The sequence below is a fragment of the Lynx canadensis genome, chromosome D4 (genome assembly GCF_007474595.2).
Source record: "Lynx canadensis isolate LIC74 chromosome D4, mLynCan4.pri.v2, whole genome shotgun sequence".
Classification (NCBI taxonomy): domain Eukaryota; kingdom Metazoa; phylum Chordata; class Mammalia; order Carnivora; family Felidae; genus Lynx; species Lynx canadensis.
The window spans coordinates 57,774,466-57,797,527 of NC_044315.2; the positions used below are offsets into that span (position 1 = coordinate 57,774,466).

The window sequence follows — 23,062 nt, forward strand, 5'->3', positions numbered from 1 at the left end:
TAGCAATCTGAGGTCCACACACATGCCCAGGGCAGGGCATATGCCCAGGAAAGACTGAGAAGGCCCTAAGCTCTCATGTGGGGCTCACCTCCTGGCTCTACTCAGGCAGGAAGTGAACACTAAAGCAGACTCACAAGCTGCCTGCTGGTGCTGAAGGCATGCCCCAACACCCATTCTAGCTCCTCAAACAACCTCTTACTCCTCTTACCTGTACCTGTGATAAGTGTCACAAAGTTTTCCAGGCCCTTTCCTTGGCCAAATTTCCTTTCCGCCAGGGCAGCACAATTGCCATCATTGTCCACCCACACAGGGAGATGCAAGGTGTCAGACAGGGGGGTCCTGAGGTCCACAGAGTTCCATTCTTGAATCAGTTTAGTTGAATGCAGCACAATTCCTTCCCGAGGATTTACCCGGCCACCCGTGGAAATACCTGAGCTCCACCACACACACAAGGAAAATAATTCTCATAAGCAACCTTAGAAAGCATGCCAACTTACTGGGTTTCAAACACAAATTAATTCACCCAAGATCTCCTAAGACAAGCATTACCAAAGATTGCAGGGAAATGTCAGGCAATTCTGAGCAAAATCTGTAGCTCCCCACCAATGTACCCATAACAATTACTGGGGTTCTAGGAAGTCCTCACGCTTGGGGCCCACAGATAGGACCTGGAGCCATCTGTACACAGAGCAGTGACATGATGGTCAGTCATGCATCAGAACTTGGAAAACTCTGTATGTCAAAATGAACATTTCTTAACAAATCAGGAGACTATAGACGCTGGAGAGGATGTGGAGAAATGGGAACCCTCTTGCACTGTTGGTGGGAATGCAAACTGGTGCAGCCACTCTGGAAAACAGTGTGGAGGTTCCTCAAAAAATTAAAAATAGACCAACCCTATGACCCAGCAGTAGCACTGCTAGGAATTTACCCAAGGGATACAGGAGTGCTGATGCACAGGGGCACGTGTACCCCAATGTTTATAGCAGCACTTTCAACAATAGCCAAATCATGGAAAGAGCCTAAATGTCCATCAACTGATGAATGGATAAAGAAATTGTGGTTTATATACATAGTGGAATACTACTTGGCAATGAGGAAGAATGAAATATGGCCTTTTGTAGCAACGTGGATGCAACTGGAGAGTGTTCTCCTAAGTGAAATAAGTCATACAGAGAAAGACAGATACCATACGTTTTCACTCTTATGTGGATCCTGAGAAACTTAACAGAAGACCATGGGGGAGGGGAAGGGGGGAAAAAGCTGCAGAGAGGGAAGGAGGCAAACCATAAGAGACTCTTAAAAACTGAGAATGAACAGGGTTGATGGAGGGTAGGAGGGAGGGGAGAGTGGGCGATGGGCATTGAGGAGGGCACCTGTGGGGATAAGCACTGGGTGTTGTATGGAAATCAGTTTGCCAATAAATTTCATATTTAAAAAAAAACGAACATTTCTTGAATATGCAATTCACAATCTCACCTACTCCCAAAATTCTGCAGTTCAGTTTTACAGCTTCTGCTGCAGCTTCAACACACATCTGTAGGATTAAATTAATCCTCTCTTCATAGGTTTTAGGATTGAACTGAGTATACTTCTTGACAATTTCACCCTAAAAGAGAAAAAAACAAGCCCTGTCTCATTGATCTAAGCTAAGAAGCAGCCTGTGAATCTTCTGACCTTTTTCACGATACATCAGACTTCACTATAGGATAGAGAGTACTGTAGATTTAGAGGACAGCTCAGGAAGGGAGCTGCTCTGATGTGGGCCGGCTGTGGGGTATGTCCAAGTAGTTTCCTGAGAAACCATCCTGGCACATGGCTACTGAAGCAACAACAGCTCACAGCAAATCACGGCGCCCCTCTTACGCATAAAGTCAGTGCTGGCTAATCACAATCTTCACGAAAAGGTCGTAGTTTACTCTTTCAGGCTAAAAAACTTCCTTGCTTAAAAACTGAGGCACCTAAATATATATCCTAGGGAGGTAAGCGCTGATCACCTCCCATAAGTGAAGCCAATAATGGCATGGTTCCAAAATGTTTAAATTACTGTGCTTTGTGATCTGTTTTAAAGCCAGTCAAGGAGAGTCTCTCCCAATTATGGTTTTTAAGTTTTTTCTTTGCTCTTCTCACTTGTGCATCATTTTGAGTAAATTTCAGAATAATGTTGCCAAACTTTAAAAAAATCTCACTGAAATGTTGACTAGAATTGTATTAAACTTGTAATTCAATTTGGAAAAGTGCTGACATTTTAAAAATACTCAGCATTCCCATCTAGGACACTTTTCAAGCCTTTACATTACTTGAAGTTTTATACTTTTCTTCATATAGATAGATTGCGTAAGTTGTTAGTTTAGATGATTCTTACAATTTTGGTTGTTGTTCTGAATAGGCTCTTTCCCAATCTTTTGTTATTAATGGATTTTATCCATTTACAAGGGTTAAAGCAATCACTAATGATTGTCATTAAAAAGACACCGAAAGTGGGGCGCCTGAGTGGCTCAGTTGATTAAGCATCTGACTTGATTTGAGATCCACACCGTCAGACTCTGCGCTGACAGCGAGAAGCCTGCTTGGGATTCACTGTCTCCCTCTTACTCTGCCCCTCCTCCACTTGTGCACACACATGTGCAAAAGTAAATAAATATTTTTTTAAAAGGTAAACCTAAAGTTGTGTTTCTCAACCTTCAACAAATAGTGAACAAATAGTGATGCCCTGGACCCCACCTGCAGAGATTCAAATAGCCTGGGCATCTGTGTTTTTTTTAAAGCTTCCAGGTAATGCTAATGAGCAGTCAGGCTAACACTCACTCACCAAGAGGAAAACTCAAAAATCTGCCTAAAATTTCATGTAAGTAGAAAGTTACTGATCTTTTTAAATTTTATTTATGTATCTTGAGAGAGACAGCACAAGCAGGGGAGGGGCAGAGAAGGAGAGATTGTGCTGTTTGTTCCTTGCTTTATCCCTTTGTGACTCCCCCAGAATTATGTGAAATAATGTTGCAGAAAACATTTCTTTTCTTCTTGATTTTCTCTAGAATTTCACCACTACAAAGGGTACTGACCACTGATACAGAATAGATCATCTTCGGGTTAAGAAAATCTTCCATTAATATATTTTTTTGAATGTTTATTTTTGAGAGACAGAGAGAAAAGAATGCGTGAATGCAAGCGGGGGAGAGACAGAGAGAGAGGGGGACAGAGGATCTGAAGTGGGCTCCACACTGACAACAGACAGCCCAGTGGGGGGCTCAAACTCACAAATGTGAGATCATGACCTGAGCCGAAGTTGGACACTTATCCAACTGAGCCACCCAGGTGCCCATTCTATTAATACTTTTTAAAGAGTATTTACAAAGGAGACCACCACTTCTTTTGAGAAAATTAGGTTTTGTTTTGCTCTATTTGATCTAAACAACTTTTATTTATTTATTTATTTTAACGTTTATTTGTTTTTGAGACAGAGAGAGAGCATGAACGGGGGAGGGTCAGAGAGGAAGACACAGAATCTGAAACAGGCTCCAGGCTCTGAGCTGTCAGCACAGAGCCCGACGCGGGGCTCGAACTCACGGACCGCGAGATCATGACCTGAGTCGAAGTCGGACGCTCAACTGACTGAGCCACCCAGGCGCCCCTAAACAACTTTATTTTTTAAGACCTTACTATTTTTCATGGACTCCTAAAACTTTGTATATCCACAAGATTTCAGAACCTTCTCTGGTAGGCTTTTTTTTTTTTTTTTAATCTTTACTCATTTTTTTTTTATTTTATTTTTTTTTATTTAAAAAAAATTTTTTTTTCAACGTTTATTTATTTTTGGGACAGAGAGAGACAGAGCATGAACGGGGGAGGGGCAGAGAGAGAGGGAGACACAGAATCGGAAACAGGCTCCAGGCTCTGAGCCATCAGCCCAGAGCCTGACGCGGGGCTCGAACTCACGGACCGCGAGATCGTGACCTGGCTGAAGTCGGACGCTTAACCGACTGCGCCACCCAGGCGCCCCAATCTTTACTCATTTTTGAGAGACAGAGCACAAGCAGGGGAGGGACAGATAGAGAGGGAGACACAGAATCTGAAGCAGGCTCCAGGCTCTGAGTTGTCAGCACAGAACCCAACGCAGAGCTAGAATTCACCAGCCTTCAGATCACGACCTGAGGCAAAGTCAGATGCTCAACGAACTGAGCCACCCAGGTGCCCCTCTGGTAGGTTTATTCTTAAGTCATCAGAGATCTTTTAACATGAACAATTTAGTGTTTTTATGATGCTCTCTCAGTCTCTGTCAACACTGCTGATTTTTTGGTTAAGGGACTGAAGTATGCTGTACTCAACTAAAAATCATGTTCTAGAGGAGATGCAATTCCCTTCCCCATTTGCCGATGTCTTCCTCTGGATAATGACCGTAATCAACATGCTACATGCTGTTACCAAATACAGAATTCCAGGTCTCCTGGGTGGCAAGAGCCCTCTCTGGTGCCTAAGGGGTCTCCCATGGTTAATTCAAGTCTCACTAACTTGGATTCCCGGAGAATTTTATTTCTCTGAAATGTCAATAATTTGTAAAATATTGCGAGACAAACATTGTAATGGATCTAAAAGTCAATCCTGTGGGCAAATGATTATAAACTCTAATGTATGTTTCTAGTCCTACCTTCCAACCATACTTTAAAGAAAAGATCAATTATTTATATGAGGTATGAAGTTAAGACTTAGGAATTATTTTACCTTCATGCTGACTATTGCAACTCGGAGGTTTGTCCCACCGAGATCAACAGCCAAGGCACTTAGAGTTTCAAGAATATGGTCAATATCTTGAGAGATATTCTCCTTCACAGGAGGAAAGCAGAATTTCTTTTGCAGTGGCTCTTGAAGATCAATAGATTTGAGAAACTTCAAAATCCTTGGAACAGCATTTCCATCCCCATATATCTTTGAACTGCAGTATCAAAAAAGTCAAATTAAATGCTTCTCTCATACATGTGAAATGGTATGGAGGACACGGTACTAATAGAAACCAAGACTTCAGGTAATAAAGTTGTGCTTTTTCATTTTAAAATAACATCTGATATCTTCAGCGTATTATCAACGGAATGTCTAACTCCACTGTTGGTTGAAATACAACTATTCCAGACTGGGATACCATTAACAAATGTCTCTATCATCAAAGACAAATTACCTTTGTTAAGCCAATTTCAGAATATAACATAATTTGGGACAATGAATCTATTTATTTATTGCTTTTTAAACCTTTACATTCGTGAGGAAAAAAAAGTTATTTTCAGAATTCAAACATTTCAAACATCCAAATAAAGGAAAATCTCATTAATTTGAAACAGAAAGGTGAGCAGTCTAAATTAAAATACTGAACTAGACTATTTTTAAAGAAAATCAGTTATTTTCTAATATTTATAAAACGTCAAAGTAGGTTAAGGAAGTATTTCCTGGCAGAAGTGCTATATTAATTAACTGAGACAAATAAAAAACAGCTATCCTCCATTTGAACCCCTGGTAGAGTAATAGGGGTTCTACTGCCAAGCCCTGTCTCCCTGACAGCTAGGGACCCCTAGGGATATATAACAAAAGCTCTGTTAAAATGACTGAAGAATGATCACAGCTTAAAAATGGTGCCCACCTCTCCCCCTTTTAAATCACTTCTTTAGAAAGGGTATATACTCACCAAGGGTACTGTTTACCAAACTGAAGATGCAGTGCCTGTAGTATTTTGTCTTGGGTATCAGCATCCCGGACATGAAGGACATTCTCCCCTAGATGAACCCAGTGACACATTACAATGATTTGGAAGTGGAAATATCCAAAGAATAAAGAAATTAGCAATGTGTTGTGCTCATTATTAACCCTGAAACCCAGAGGACTTCAAATGAGTCTATCAGAGAAACATCGACTTTTCTCCTTTATACCTTTAAAGCACTTTCAACAAGATTTCCATGTACCAAATACTTAAGGACACTAGGGTCCTTTATTCCCAAAAAGAATAAATCAAGTTTTTGTTGATTTACTGAAATAAATGATGTACATTAATCTAGTACCCACTTACCCCCCACCCCTCATCTAATCGTTCAGGGCGTCCATTCTTTCAATCCACCCTGCTTTCCATCTACTTGGCCAGGTGTTCATCAGCAGTCAGGCCAGGTCGTTCCATTAGTCTATCAGCCAGGCAGCTGTTCAGTCACTTTTTCTCCATATATTTTCTGACCAGTGCAATGGAGTAAATACAGTGAAAATGGCCATATTTTTCAACAGACCTAGCTAAGAAGAGAAGAGCTGGAAAGAGGCATGGGGTTGAGGAAGGGGTTGGTTTTCAGATGTGAGAGGCGAAGGCATGTTTAAATGATGAGGAGGCTAAAGAATCATGGTACAGAAAGGATACCCCTGAGGCCCCTGAGAAGGCAGGAAGGGTACGGATCTAGAACACGGGTAGAAGGCTGAGCAATGGGCAGGAAAGAGATGCCAACCCTTCCAATGTAAAGAGGTATGAAGGAAAGGATGGATGGACATGTGTTTATAGAAGTGTGGTGACAAATGACAAAGTACAAGACTGCCTTTGACTAAAGACCCGATGCTAGATCCAGCGTTCAATTCTTCTTTCACATTGTCCTTGAACTCTGAGCAGCGTTCAATACCATCTCCTGGAAACACTTTCTTTTCTGTGCTTTAATGCTATCACACTCCTGGGTTTCCTCTGGACTCACTGGCAACTCCTTTTCAGTCTTCCCACTGGCCCCCTCCTCCTCACCAGAACTCTAAATGCTGACTAGTTCCGGCAGTTGGTTGTGGATTCCATTCTCTTCCCTATTTACGTGTTACCCTGGTTAATCTCCTATAATCCCTTCATTTTATTTAAAAAAAATTTTTTTTTTTTTAACATTTATTTATTTTTGAGACAGAGAGAGACAGAGCATGAACGGGGGAGGGTCAGAGAGAGGGAGACACAGAATCTGAAACAGGCTCCAGGCTCTGAGCTGTCAGCACAGAGCCCGACGCGGGGCTCGAACTCACAGCCCTCACGGACCGCGAGATCATGACCTGAGCTGAAGTCGGCCACTTAACCGACTGCGCCACCCAGGCGCCCCAATCTCTTCATTTTAAATGACATCTCTGGCAGGGTGCACCATTATCTCCATATCCTTTGTCTGTACTAGCATCAGAATTTTTAGCCAGGCATCTGATAATCCAGCTCAAGACTATATTCCTCACCTTCCCCTACTGCTAGCTGTGACCCTGGGACTATGTTCTGACAGGATACATGAAGAAATATTTGAAATTTACAGGTTGTGCTTTTAAAAGAAGGACATCTTCCCTCCTCTTCCTTCCCAATGACTAAAATGTGGACTTGATAGCAAGATTAGCATCCCTCAAGCAGACAGATGGAGGCTAAATTTCTGATAACCATGGAGTTATACCAATGAGAAACAAAGAAAATCCCACTTAGGCACTATTATCTTGGTTCTCTCTGTTACAGCAGATGAACTAATATCCTAACTAAACAACATCCACATGCCAATCACTCTAAAACTTCTATCTCCAACTCTGACTCTCCCTGGAACTATCTAGCTGCTTGTCTGCCATGTCCACTTTGATATCTAATAGGCATCTCAAACTTAACACAGCTATTAGAGAACTCTTAATTGCACCCCTCCCAAATGTGTTCCTCCCACGGTGTCCCCTATGTCAGCAAAGAGTGCCCCCACTGCTCAATCCAAAAATCTGCAAGTTTCTTCCTTTCACTGCTCACATCCAAGCAGCAGCAAGTCCTATAACAATCCCCAAATCTAACTTTTGTCCATTTCTGTTATTATCATGTACTCTAAGCCACTATCAACTCTCATATCAACTGAAATAACCTCTCAAGTAGTCTCCCTGCTTCCACTCCTGTCCCACCACATTCCACTCTCATAGAGCAGCAGAGTGGTTTCTCCAAAATGCAAGTCACATCGTGTCATCCTCCCATAAATGGCTTTCCATGATACTTGGGAAAAACCCCAGATTTTTTACCCTGGCTTACAAAGGTCTACCTCCTTCTCTGACATCATCTTGTATCACTCTTCCTCCCGCCCAGTACCCTGCTGCTACACTGGCCTTTTGCTGCTCAAATACATCAAGCTTGTTCCTGTCTTAGGGTCTTCTCACTGGCTGTTCCCTCTGCTTCTCTCTGATCCTCACACAGCAGATTCACTGTTACTCAGATCTCAGCTGAAGTGTCATCTCCTCAACGAGGCCTTCCCTGATGCAGTCTAATGTAGCCCGGCACATCACCTGCAGGTTACACCCTGCACACTACACATAAATTCTGACAGTCTTCTTTTTTTTCTTTTTCTTTTTTGTCTATCATCTATCTCCCCTCCCACTAAAATGAAATTCCACGAGAGCTCAGCCCTTGTTAGTCTGGTTTACTGACAAATCCCAGTGCCTACACATACTAGGTGTTTATTAAATATTTTCTTAATGAATGGAGTCAAAAGAATTTCCATTCAGTGGTTTGTATCTTCTCTGTGAAGTGGGGAGCAAGGTAATATGTTAAGAATGAAAGGGGATATCAGACTCAATACCCAAAAAACAAATAATCCAGTGAAGAAATGGGCAAAAGACATGAATAGACACTTCTCCAAAGAAGACAACCAGATGGCCAACCGACACATGAAAAAACGCTCCACATCACTCATCATCAGTGAAATACAAATCAAAGCCACACTGAGATACCACCTCATCACACCTGTCAGAAGGGCTAACATTAACAACTCAGGCAACAACAGATGTTGGCAAGGATGTGGAGAAAGAGGATCTCTTTTGCACTGCTGGTGGGAATGCAAACTGGTGCAGCCACTCTGGAAAACAGTATGGAGGTTCCTCAGAAAATTAAAAACAGAAATACCCAACGACCCAACAATTGCACTACTAGGTATTTATCCAAGGGATACAGGTGTGCTGTTTCAAGGGGACACATGCACCCCAACATTTATACCAGCACTATCAACAATAGCCAAAGTATGGAAAGAGCCCAAATGTCCATCGATGGATGAATGGATAAAGATGATGTGGTGTATATACACAATGGAGTATTACTCAGCAATCAAAAAGAATGAAATCTTGCCATTTGCAACTACATGGATGGAACTAGAAGGTATTATGCTAAGCGAAATTAGTCAGAGAAAGAACTAGAAGGTATTATGCTAAGCGAAATTAGTCAGAGAAAGACAAATACCATATGACCCATATGAGGACTTTAAGACAGAACAGATGAACACAAGGGAAGCAAAAATAATATAAAAACAGGGAGAGGGACAATATATAAGAGACTCTTAAATATAGAGAACAGAGAGTTACTGGAGGGGTTGTGGGAGGGGGGGATGGGCTAAATGGGTAAGGGGCATAAAGGAATCTGCCCCTGAAATCATTGTTGCACTATATGCTAACTTGGATGTAAATTAAAAACAAATAATAATAACGTAAGGGAAAGAAGACCTAAAGACAACAGAAAATTAGGGTAGCAATTACGAATAGAGAAAAAGCAGAGCTGAAACTAACCTCCTTGATTCTAGTCTTGTTCTTTTTTCACAAAGTCCATACATTTTTCCATTAGCTACAGAAATATATTTCCATGAACAGTATTAGAATTTAGACTACTATTAAAAACAAGATCTAACTCAATTAGCAAATTAATAATAAAATTTCTTTATCCTTCAGTTATTAAGGGAGCATCTTAGAGTTTTCATGCTCTAAACTACTCACTAAAAGTACTCTACTGTACCCAAAAATGAGACTAGCATTCATATACTTATAATACATTCAACCATTCTAACTTACCCACAGCCATCAAAGACCATAATCAGCTAAGAAACTCTTAGCTCTGATATTACAAAGACAATAAAAATAAATGTAGAGCCCTAAAAAAATTTGGTAATCACTTTGTGCTATTTATAGATTTTAGGCTACAACTGGTCATTAACCTCATTCACTCACTGATTCATAAAAATATATGCCAGCACTGCCTTGTAATAATTCATATACAGAATTTTAAAGATGTTACAGATATATGAGGGGGAGCCAATACTTAATGCCTCTTCTCTCACCTTCTCCTAGCTACTGCCTACGATGGGAGGCCAAGTTACTAATCTGATTGGTTAGACAGCAGGGCAATGACCACACTGTGCTTGCCAGAGCCACTGCTTTCATATATATCTCTAGATAGCTGAGACATGGACAAAGGTAAATACCTGTTTCTCTTCCAATCTGACGTGTTCCAAGATTAATCACAGGTGTTCCAAAAGCTCCAACCTCTCGTACTCCACAGCTGCTGTTCCCAATCATACAACCAGCATGGGCAACCAGCTGTATAAACTGGTCAAATGGGACGTGTTTAACTGCACGGAAGTTGGGATGATGCTCAATGCCCTTCTTCCGCATCACTCGAACCATCTCTTTACTCCCTGTGAAAATGAAAATCAACTGTTAAATGGTTTATGAGATTAAAAAAACCATTTTCACTGGCAAGTATAGCCCCATTTAAAGAAATTGTTCTATGCAGATGCACAATGGTTATTAGGGAGATAATAATTTTAATTACTGATCTTTCCAGGAATGATGAATATTTAAAATGTCTGGTCAGCTCTCTGCTTCAACTCATCTAGGAACATTAAACAGCATTCATCAAAGTAAACACCTCTTACTAATGCCCCAATAAAAGCCTTTACATTAAACAACAACTAAGAAGCAAGACCGGGAAACAGTCTCTCTCTCTTAAGCTGGGAGTTCCTAAATTGAAAGGTCTCGGGCTCCACACACCAAGCTGATTAGAGAGCCTCTGCCTTAGCTATGCTCATATTTACCCTAACAACTGCTCAACTGGATAGCATCCCTGATTACATGGACTAAACTCCAACAAAATGCCTGTAGAACCTGATATTGTGGCTGGTATTTTATATTAAATGCAGGATTATTTAAAATGGTACAGGTGGGGGCGCCTGGGTGGCGCAGTCGGTTAAGCGTCCAATTTCAGCCAGGTCACGATCTCGTGGTCCGTGAGTTCGAGCCCCGCGTCGGGCTCTGGGCTGATGGCTCAGAGCCTGGAGCCTGTTTCCGGTTCTGTGTCTCCCTCTCTCTCTGCCCCTCCCCCATTCGTGCTCTGTCTCTCTCTGTCCCAAAAATAAATAAACGTTGAAAAAAAAAATTTAAAAAAAAAAATGGTACAGGTGTATGAAGGGGGAGGCAATAATTAATGCCTCTCTGCTTGCCTCTTTACTCACCCTTTCCTAACCAGCATCTAACAAGGGAGATAAGGTTGCTAATCTTATTACTTAGACAAGACCGTGAGCACCAAACTGTGTTAGCACACCATATTTAATGGTGGGCGGAGCCACTGACGTAACAGAAGTTGGGCACACATGTGCTTTCTCTCTTTTTAACTTTCTCTATGTGGCAAGGTAGGTGACAGACTCAGGGTCTAACTCCCTACCGCAGGCCTGGCCACCCCTCTCTCTATCCAGTTCTGCCAGAGCACGTCAGTCATCAACTATAATTATTGTAGTATTTAGTACGCCAGAAGGTAGTACTATTCTGAGATTCAGGTTTAGGCTCACTGAAGGCTTTCTCTGGCCTTAAGCCTAAACCACAGACACTACTTCTATTCTCCTCCATTGGGGAATTGGGCACTAAGCCTCATAATGATAAATGGATGCCGTGATTCTTACTTCCCTAAAGTTCCTTGTGTTAATTTTATCAAAAGCCCCACGAGGAGGAGAGGGGCATGTAGCAGACATGATTTGGGCATTCCTGGGACCCTTTATTTTCACTGGGGAAAAATATCTCTAATTCTAAAGTGTGTACAATCAGGAAAGTATATTATAAACAGAGTATCGCGGACAATGAATATTGAATCAGAGATATATAATTACATTACCAAATATTTATAGAAAATTTAAAGGGTTAGAAGAATCAATATTAACATTTTTGAAATACTGGGGCGCCTGGGTGGCGCAGTCGGTTAAGCGTCCGACTTCAGCCAGGTCACGATCTCACGGTCCATGAGTTCGAGCCCCGCGTCAGGCTCTGGGCTGATGGCTCGGAGCCTGGAGCCTGTTTCCGATTCTGTGTCTCCCTCTCTCTCTGCCCCTCCCCCGTTCATGCTCTGTCTCTCTCTGTCCCAAAAATAAATAAACGTTGAAAAAAAAAAATTAAAAAAAAAAAAAAAAAAAGAAATACTAATATGTTACCTGGATGAAACCTGGGTTGGGAGTTCTTCTTTTTTCCAACTAACATCCTACTTTGTTTCCCCTAATAGAAAAGATTATTCAAGAGACACTAAGAAGGATACTTTCAGAGTAAGATGCTGACATCTTGGTACTGCAGAGAAGGGTCCTGCCTCCTTTACCAAAAAATGCCTAAAAGCTCAGCAACGAGTGGTGTCAGCTAAACCAGTACTTGAAAATTCTGTAGCACCAGGCCCTGCTCTGCATTTCTCACTTATAGCTCACATTCCCATTAACCTGCCTAAGGTCTCACTAGCACCAAAGGCTACAGTACCATCCACCAGTAGGTGATCAACCAGGTCAGGCTTAAGAACAAACTGGTTGGGGACTCCGGATCTAAACTGCCTGTGCTCAAGATTAAGATATAGCTAATATAAATAAAGGAACAAGAAATAACAGTAAGGGCTATTTTATTGCACTCACTCAGATCATTACTTTCCTGGAGATACCCTTTCACTTTCTAAGGTTTGTCTTTTAGCTACTGCATTTTCTCATTGGTGGAAACTGGGGGACAGAGACTAAACTTGGAACTACAGTGGAGATTAGAGAAAACTTTTTTTAAGTATTTCTTTCTTTCCTACCCAGTTTCTATCAGACTTGGCAAAGACATCACAAACTTCAATCTACTACAAAATTGGTGACCTAAATTGGTGACCTAAAAACTGGAATGCATTTCAGAATACAGTGGCCTTCAATGATAAGATAGGAGGGGCAGTCAAAAGGGGACATAATAGAAACATAAAATCAGAAAAGGAGGTGGCATAATTTCATTTCCAATTACCTGCATCAATGTTTGGAAACAGAACTAGGGTCCGCTTGTTAAATGAGATAAGCGCATCCAATGTTAATTCAAACATTTTTATGGAATGCTTAATGTCAGTGGTCACAGGGTGCTGTAGCGCAACAATGTAATCTTTAGATTTTACATCATCACCTGTTTAAAGAAAATCAAACCACGTTGCTTCATTAGTTAAGAATCTTAAAGAGGAAAAAGCAAATTCTACAACGTAAGACCCCAAAGTCTGTGTTTTCAAAAGTTCTAAGGAAAAAACAGTTTGTCACATTCCAGGTAGAGTATCTGGACATAGGATCAAACACTAAGAACTTGGAGCGCCTGGGTGGCTCAGTCGGTTAAGCATCCAACTCTTGATTTTGGCTCAAGTCATGATCTCACAGTCCTGAGATCAAGTTCCGAGTTGGGCTTGGCACTGGATGTGGACCTTAACATTCTCTCTCCCTCTCTGCCCCTCCCTGTGCACTCTCTCTCAAAAAAATAAAAATAAAAATAAATAAAAAAGTAAGAATTTAGAGCACCAAGTCCAAGAATCCAGCAAATTTTATAAAGGCGCTCGCTACCATAAACAAAATATCTAACTTTAAGTAGCTGTCACTAGAACCCATTGTTTTAAAACCCAAAATAGTTCAGGGGCACCTGGGTGGCTCAGTTGGTTAAGCATCTGACTCTTGATTTCGACTCAGGTCATGAGATCAAGCCCCAAATCAGGCTCTGCACTGACAGCATGGAGCATGCTTGGGATTCTCTCTCCCCCCTCTTCTCTCTGCCCCTCTCCTGCTCACATGCACACTCTTGCACTCTCTCTCTCTCTCTCTCAAAATAAACTGTAAAGTAAATAAATAGGGGCACCTGAGTGGCTCAGTCAGTTGGGCATCCAACTCTTAGTTTCAGTTCAGGTCATGATCTCAGTCTGTGGGATCAAGCCCCACACTGGGCTCTGCACTAACAGCATGGAGCCTGCATGGGATTTTTTCTCTCCCTCTCTCTCTGCCCCTCCCCTGCTTCTGCTCTAAGTAAACATTAAAAAATAATAATAAAAATAAATAAATTAAATAAAATCCAAAATATTTCAAAGCATTAGAAAAATGTAAATCTTCTCCGTTTCTAGCAAATTACCAGCAGTATTAATGAATCGATGAAACTCAAGATTACTTTAAGGTGTAGCTAAACATGATCTCAGGGTTCATGAGTTCGAGCCACATCAGGCTCTGTGCTGACAGAACAGAGCCTGCTTGGGATTCTCTCTCTCCCTCTCTCTCTGCCCCTTCCCTGCTCACACGTGGGTGTGCACTCTCTCTCAAAATAAGTAAAAATAAAAACTTGAGAAGGCTCAGAGAGGTGAAGTCATGCCATAAGGTGAGATCTATGAACTAAAACTTTAGCCTTCCGATTTCTAATGGAATATTCTACCTACAATGGTTTCTGAAAGAACTGAAACATACCCAACACTGACAAAAACAACCATCAGAGTGAATACAGTTTGATACGTACCTAACCACATCCGAATGATGCTCATGTAGTCTTTGTTCTTGGCAGAGAGAAGTTTGTCATAGGAAGGGCAGCCTGCCAGAAGGATGCGATCATGGTCCTCACACATGGATATCAGGTGCTGCTCTGCACTTCGGGTGCAACACACATGATAATGAGCCAGTTTTGTTATGGCATGTCTGATAGAATCGTCAATGGTCCCACTGACTTCTCCCCCTTCAATATGAAGGATTCGGATATTCATCAAGGCAGCAGAAGTAGCCAGAGCCAGGGCATCAAATCTGTCTCCATGAACAATCATGATATCAGGCTTCAAACGATTAAGGACATCTGGTAGCTTCACTAGGGCCAGGCCTACTGACTCCACCATGGCTGCCTCATCTTCCCCCCTAACAATCGTGTGTAGCCTCGTGTTAATGTCAAAGTCATCTTGTTCAATCATGCGATATGTGTTCCTAAAGCAGGAGAGAAATAAAGATATGAGAGCATGTTCTTCAACACAAGACCATAAAAACATATGAAAAACCAATCTAAGAGCAACCCTGAAGGGAGAAATATTTTATAAAATGTACTTGTTAAAATAGACAAACTGAGGTGTAACTTACACACAAAAATTAAAAAGCATAGATCATTAATGTACAGATCCCTTGATTATCTTACATAAATACCCCTATAGCTACTACCCAGATCAAGATATAACATATCCAGCACCCTCACTAGTGTCTCACTAGTGTCTCACTAGTGTCTTGGCCAATACCTGGGCACTCAGGGTATTGGGGGAGAATTTTTTTATTAAAATAGAGACCAAAGTTTTTGGTGGTTGACTTTTCTCTTTCTCTTTTTATAAGTTTTTTTTAAAACAATACGCTACCTAATTTTTAAAAAATGTTACTTATAAAAGAAAAGCTCATTTTTTATTAAAAAAAAAAAAATAGGCAATCAGGATCCCTGACATGTCACTATACTATAAATTTCTGAATGATGGAAATTCTCTTCTGAATTTGTACTGTACCATTAGTGCAGCATAATTCTGAATGGGGTGTAAATGTAGGTTTTACAGCATTAAATTGGCTATAAAATGTAATTTCATGTCTGTTTCATGCTTTAGTAACAATAGCAATTCTCAGTGCCTCAAAGTTTCCTGTCTGTTATGGCTGATTTAAAAAGATACGGTTTTTAATAAACATATAATAATGTAATTCTGTATAATTTTTCAAAATCTGTATTTTTAAATTGGAAAATATAGAAAATTATCCTCCCTAAACCTACCACTCAGCAATATCAGTGTAATCATTTTTATTTTTCTTGCCATTTCATGCATGATATCTTAACATGGGGAGAACACACACAATTTTATAATCTATTTAATCCATTTCATACAATATTTTCTCTGATAATGAAAGATTCTTTACATACATCATTTTACATCATGCGATGTGCTAATAGTCATTTTACAGATTCCTTGGCATTTTCCTACACAAACCATCATGTTGTCTCTAACAACGGTCTTTACCAGATTGAGTAATTTCCCTTCTATTCAAAGTCTGTTAAGAGCTTTCATCATAACTGATTTAATTTTGTCAAATGCTTTTTTGACCTCTCTTGAGATGATCAGGTATTTCCCCTTTATTCTGTTAATATGTGAATAACACTGATTTTCAAATGTTCTATCAGTCTTGATTTCCTGAGATAAACCTACTTGGTTATGATGTATTAGCTGTTTTTTATATTGCTGAATGTGATTTGTTAATATCTTGTTAAAAAATTTCATGTCTATGGGGGCACCTGGGTGGCTCAGTCGGTTGAGCATCTGACTCTTGACTTTGGCTGAGGTCATGAATCACAGGGTGACAGGATCGAGCCCTGCATTGGGCTCTGTGCTGAGTATTTAAGGTCTTCTTTCTCTTTCTCTCCCCGACCCCCACCCACATGCTCTCTAAAATTAAAAAAAAAAAAAATTATATCTATGTTCATAAGGGATACTGGTGTAATTTTTTTTTCTTACAATGTCTCTGTCAGGTGTTATTATCAAGATTATGCAGATTTTATAAAACAATCTGGGAAAGTTCCCCTCTCCTCTATTTTCTAAAAGAGTTTATGTAGGATTGGTGTTATTCCCAGGGTGCCTGGGTAACTCAGTTAAGTATCTGACTCTTGATTTTGGCTCAAGTCATGATCTCATAGTTTGTGAGTCTGAACCCTGTATTGGGCTCTGCACTGACAGCATATAGTCTGCCTAAGATTCTTCTCCCTCTCTCTGCCCCCTCCCTCACTTGTGCATGCTCTCTCTCTCTCTCTCTGAAAAATAAACTTAAAAAGATTTTTTTAATATAGAAGAATTTTGGTGTTATTTCCAAACAAAGGGGGAAAAAGAGAAAAAGACAAACCAAGAAACAGACTCTTAACTGTAGAGGACAAACTGATGGTTACAGCGGTGGGGGGGGGGTGGGCAGGAATACATGAAATAGGTGATGGTGATTAAAGAGTATACTTATCATGACGAGTACTGGGTAATGCATACAATCATGATATTATATACCTGAAACTAATATAACACTGTATGTTAACTATACTGGAATTAAAAACTAAAAAAAAAAAGACTGGTGTTATTTCTTGCTTAAATGCTTGATAGATTTCATAAGTGACCCCATCTCTGTAGGAAATTATTTTCATAGGAAGTGTTTAATAATGAACTCAATTTCTTTGATACAGGACTATTGTGATTTTTCTATTTCTTCTGTGTCAGTTTGGTAAGCAGTGGTTTTTTTTCAAAGACTTTGTCCATTTTATATACACTGATTGCCAACTTTACTGGCCTAATATTTTTTTATTCTTTTAATGGCTAGAAGATCAGTAGTGATATCCTCTTTCTCATCTTAAATTGGTAATCTCTGTGTTCTCTTTTTCTTATGCTCTGCTAGGAATTTGTCAACTTTATATTTTTAAATATAACTCTTTTATTGCTTAACCTACTTCTGTTTCATTGAATTCCACTCTTCATTCTTTTCTCCCTTCTACTTACTTAGGTGTCTTCTCATCTTTTTCTCATTTAAGAAAGTGAAAATAGACCATTAACTCGAAATTTCTCCTTTGTTACCTAAGTATTTAAAGCTATAAATTTCCTCCAAGCACTCCTTCATCTATACCCACAAATTTTGATATACTGTAATATTCTTCAGTTCAGAAGATTTTCCAATTTCCCTTAAAACTTACTTGGTCCACAGGCTTAGAACTCAACAGTAAGAACGGGGTGCCTGCGTGGTTCAGCTGGTTAAGCATCTGACTTTGGCTCAGGTCATGATCTCACAGTTCGTGAGTTTGGCCTTGCATCAGGCTCTCTGCCCTCAGCTTGGAACCCACTTTGGATCCTCTGTCTCCCTTTCTGCCCCTCCCTCACTTGCTGTCATGCTCTCTCGCTCTCTCTCTCTCTCTCAAAAATGAATAAACATAGGGGCGCCTGGGTGGCTCAGTCGGTTAAGCGGCTGACTTTGGCTCAGGTCATGATCTCGCGGTCCGTGAGTTCGAGCCCCGTGTCGGGCTCTGTGCTGACAGCCTGGAGCCTGTTTCAGATTCTGTGTCTCCCTCTCTCTGACCCTCCCCTGTTCATGCTCTGTCTCTCCCTGTCTCAAAAATAAATAAAACGTTAAAAAAAATTTTTTTTTAAATGAACATTAATAAAAAAATTTTAAAAAAAAGAAGAACTCAGCAGTAAGAGAAAACAACCTCATTTTTTTAATTTGAGAGAGAGTGTGCATGAGCAGTGGAGAAAGGCAGAGGGAGAGAGAGAATCCTAAGCAGGCTCCACACTCAGCCAGAGCCTGACACAGGGCTCAATCCCACGATCCAGGGATCATGGCCCGAACCAAAATCAAGAGTTGGATGCTCAACCAACTGAGCCACTCTGGTGACCCAAAACAACCTGATTTAAAAATGAGCTAAAGACCTTAACAGACACCTCATCACAGATGATACAAAATTGGCAAATAAGCATATGCAAACCTGCTCCCCATCATAGAACACAGAAATGCAAATTAAAACAATGAGATACTGCTACAAACCTATTAGAATGGCCAAAATCAGAACACTGACAACACCAAATGCTGACAAGGAATTGGAACAACAGGTACACTCACCCACTGATGGTGGAAAAACAAAATGATACAGCCACTTTGGATGACAGCTCAGTAGTTTCCTACAAAACTAAACATATTCTTACCACACAATCCAGCAATCATGCTCCTTGGTAATTCCCAAAGGAGCTGAAAACTTATGTCCACACAAAAATCTGCAAAACGGATATTTACAGCAGCTTTATTCATAAATGCCTCAACTTGGAAGTAACTAAGATGCCCTTCAGTAGGTGAATCAATCAATAAACTATGGTATATCCAGAAAATGGAATATTATTCAGTGCTAAAAAGAAAGGAATATCAAACCATGAAAATGCATGGAGACTTAAATGCATATTACTAAATGAAAGAAACCAATCTGAAATGACTGTGTACTTTATGATTCCAACTATGACATTGTGGAAAAGGCAAATCTATGGAGATGGTAAAAGGAACAGTTGCTAAAGAACAGATTTTTAGGGCAGTGAAAGGAAACGACTCTGATACTATAATGGTAGATACGTGTCATTATACATTTGCCCAAACATATAGGGTTTAAACCACCACGGTGAGCCCTAATGTAAACTATGGACTTTCAATAATAATGAAGTACCAATTTAAGTTCAACTGTAACAAATGTACCACTAGGGATGGAGGGCTGATGTTGAAAATGAGAAAGGCTATGCATGTGTGGAGGCACAACCCTCTGCTCAATTTTGCTGTAGACCCAAAACTGCTCTAAAATTTAAAAAAATTTTTTATTACCAACTCATAGGAAATCAATGAACAAATGAATTTCTAAGTAGTCTGTTGTTACTTATTTGATTTTCTTTTTCACCCAATTCTTAGGAGTATAAAAATACTATGTTTTTAAAAAATGTTTATTTATTTGACAGAGAGAGAACACACACGTGGGTACAAGCAAGAGAGGCAGAGAGATTGGGGGGGGGGCGAGGGGGTGGGGAGAGAGAGAGAATCCCAAGCGGGCTCCATGCTGTCAGCGAAGAGCCCCATGCAGGGCTCAAACCCGTGAACCATGAGATCATGACCTGAGCCGAAATCAAGAGTCAAATACTTAACCAACTGAGCCACCCAGACACCCCTAAAAATGCTGTTTTTAAAAAAAGTACCCAGGTAGTTGAAATAGAAGGTAGCTTATTTTTCTGTTGTTTTAATGTCTTTTAATATAATAATACATTTGAATGGTTTAAAATTTAAGATACAAAAGGTTCTACAGGGAAAAGGCTACCTTCTCACTTTTGTTTCCCAGTCATCCAGTTCCTCTCCCAGAAACTTATGTCAGTGTACTTCATACAACATTTCCATTAAGTACCAGTCAAGTTTCCTACCAGTCTCACCAAACAAATACTGCCTTTCTAACCTTATAGTGGCTGGCAGATAAGAAACCTAGCACAAGTTCCTTCACAGCCTCTCTTCCACTAGTCTTCCTGTCAAATTCTTCTCACAGAAGTAAAGGAACCACTTAGACTTTCATCTCAGGCTCTGGCTAAAATTTCTCTTCTACTTTGCTCTATGTACATACGAAAACCCAGTGGATTTTCTTAGATAGCCAGAATTCATTTGACATGTTTAAAACCTATGAATTTTTGAGCTAGCCATAAGTTTCTTCTCTACTTTATGTATTTACCTAGAGCGGACTGGTTTTTAGAGACAGGTTTTTGTTTGCTTTTGCTGTTGTTGTTGTCTTGCTTTTAAAGAATAGTCTGAAAAAGGCAATTGTACTTTAACACAAGGTTCTCTCACATGTAATAGTGTATTATTGATATCTCTGGAAACTGCATTAATATTTTTATGCCACAAGAGTGCACTAAATGCCACTTTATTACACAGAACACAATGAATGTTTATCTCTGGTTTAGACATTCTTTTTTAAAAATTTTTTTTTTAACATTTTATTTATTTTTGAGACAGAGAGAGACAGAGCATGAACGGGGGAGGGGCAGAGAGAGAGGGAGACACAGAATCGGAAACAGGCTCCAGGCTCTGAGCCATCAGCCCAGAGCCCGACGTGGGGCTCGACCTCGCGGACCGCGAGATCGTGACCTGGCTGAAGTCGGACGCTTAACCGACTGCGCCACCCAGGTGCCCCTCTGGTTTAGACATTCTATTCCAAGATTTCCCAACTGTCATTTTTTCAAATTTAGACTGTGATCAATAATAAACCTAATATCACCAAAATAAATACCAATGGTAATGTAACATTCTACCTTATGTTGTAGATCAATTAGATTTTTAAAATCTTATTCCATATGTACTACTTGGGATGCTGTCAATCTATACATGAGTTTTAACAAAGTACCATTACAAGTCACAAAATACATTACAGGTAGTTACATTATTGTAGTCACACAATATAGATTTATAAGTAGCATTTCTCCTGAATGTAACAATAAAAATATTTATGGCTTTCATTTATCAAGCACCTATTAACCAGCAACACTGTGATGGACGCTTTACAGCACAATCTCCGTTCTCCACAGTAACATGCAACATAGGTTTTCATTCCATTTTATAACTGAGGAACCTGAAGATGCAACTTCTCCAAGCCATATAAAAACTAAATGGCACAACTGGGATTTGAAGCTAGGTCCACATGAGGCCAAGAGCCAAGCTCTCTGCACACCTTGTTGCAATTAAGAATATCATAAGAAAATGCTTTCATCTTACCCATAATCATCTATCAGGTGAGAGCCAAGTACCACCACATCAAGTTCAAAGAACTCAGGTTCCATTTTAATGCCAAACATGATCGGGGCAAGTTTCGAATAATCAGCACGGTTGCAAGTCGCAACACAAACCCGAAGCTTTCGGTTATTCCCATTCTTCTCCATGACTTGTTTCTTTTGCTTTGAGAGATTCTTAAAATAGAGTTCCTAAAGTTGCAAAAACAAATTATTTATAACCAGAATGATAGATCCTAAACACAGATTTCTGCAGTTCTAATAAGCCTTTAACCAACATTTAACACAGTGCTTCTTAACCTTTTTTCCACCCCCACTCCTGTGTGACACACCTACTGGTACACCCAGAGCTAAGAAATTCCAGCTGACTAATTCCACCTCTTTCTGTGACACTTAAGAAAACACACTGGAATGCAATTAAGAAACAGTGATATAAATCAACTCCTCTTTATTTTTTTTTTATTTAAAAAATTTTTTTTTTCAACGTTTTTTATTTTTATTTTTGGGACAGAGAGAGACAGAGCATGAACGGGGGAGGGTCAGAGAGAGAGGGAGACACAGAATCCGAAACAGGCTCCAGGCTCTGAGCCATCAGCCCAGAGCCCGACGCGGGGCTCGAACTCACGGACCGCGAGATCGTGACCTGGCTGAAGTCGGACGCTTAACCGACTGCGCCACCCAGGCGCCCCTCAACTCCTCTTTAAAGGGCAAGGAACCATCAGCTCTTAATTAGTTAGAAACTACTTTCAATGTCTCACAACTGATCCCAACATACCGGTCTACTACAAAACTGTGACTGAGAATAACTGATCTAGTTCAACTCTCTCTTTTACAAAAAGGGAAACACAGGTCTTGAAAGAGGAAATTAACTCAAGGTTCAAGATCACATTTTATAAGGGATAAGATCTATTCACCCTCACACTAAATACCCACTATATACAAAGCACTGTGATTAGTGCTGAAGAAGAGAACGGTAAAATAAAAACCCCTACCTTCAAAGCCTCATTAGCACCTACAGCCAGTGCCTACAAACTGGACAACTCCAAATGCCTACGAGAGATCTCTTGTCTTATACACACACCTTAAAGTCAGTAGCCCAACCCAAACTTACTTTTTTTCCCCCTCATTTCTGTTCCTCCTTCCTTGTTATGTAAGTCAGTTATGAACTTCCATTCATCCAAATGCTCTGACATTCTTGTCTTCTCTGTTCCTTACTTTATACCTCCCAAGCCCTGTCAATTCCGCCTCCTAAACAGCTTTCAAATCTAGCTCCTCCTCTTCCTCCCCACCAGGACATCTCCTAGCCCAAACTCTCATTTTAGGTTTGAACTACTGTTAAGAGCTGCCACAGGAATTTGCCTGTTGCCAGTCTTTGCCTGCCTCGCACAGGCTTTCAGAGTGATCGGTCCAAAGTTTGTAAATCTGATTACCATGACTGACAGAATACATAACCTATGGATGAAGTACGAATTGCTGATCTGGGCCTAGTCCATCTCTCCAACCACTTCTCCTCGACCTACAATTACCTGTACTCGGTGCCAAAGCCATACCAAAGTGCCTGCGGTTCAACCAGTGAGTCTTCAAATCTCTGTGCCTTTCTAGATAGAAGTACCTCTACCTAAAACTTCCTTTTCCCCTTGCCCAGCCTCCTCCCCATTCTTCAAAACCCAGTCTCAGGGTTGCCTCTTACTGAAAACCCTGACCTAAACT

General features: G+C 40.4%; 1 protein-coding gene across 7 annotated transcripts in view; it reads right to left on the reverse strand.

Annotated features, from left to right (window-relative positions):
* Positions 1-23,062, reverse strand: part of GNE (glucosamine (UDP-N-acetyl)-2-epimerase/N-acetylmannosamine kinase) — a 65,973-nt gene that overhangs the window by 14,809 nt on the left and 28,102 nt on the right. For 6 of the 7 annotated variants that reach the window (XM_030292793.1, XM_030292794.2, XM_030292799.1 and 3 more), the window contains exons 2-9: positions 21,339-21,544; positions 14,545-14,996; positions 13,039-13,191; positions 10,227-10,439; positions 5,672-5,759; positions 4,720-4,930; positions 1,480-1,609; positions 209-430 (exon numbers count right to left, since the gene is read on the reverse strand). In XM_030292793.1, coding sequence (XP_030148653.1) covers positions 209-430; positions 1,480-1,609; positions 4,720-4,930; positions 5,672-5,759; positions 10,227-10,439; positions 13,039-13,191; positions 14,545-14,996; positions 21,339-21,544 — 1,675 coding nt within the window. The remainder of the gene's footprint in view (positions 1-208; positions 431-1,479; positions 1,610-4,719; positions 4,931-5,671; positions 5,760-10,226; positions 10,440-13,038; positions 13,192-14,544; positions 14,997-21,338; positions 21,545-23,062) is intronic. The other variant, XM_030292795.1, reaches the window with a different exon arrangement.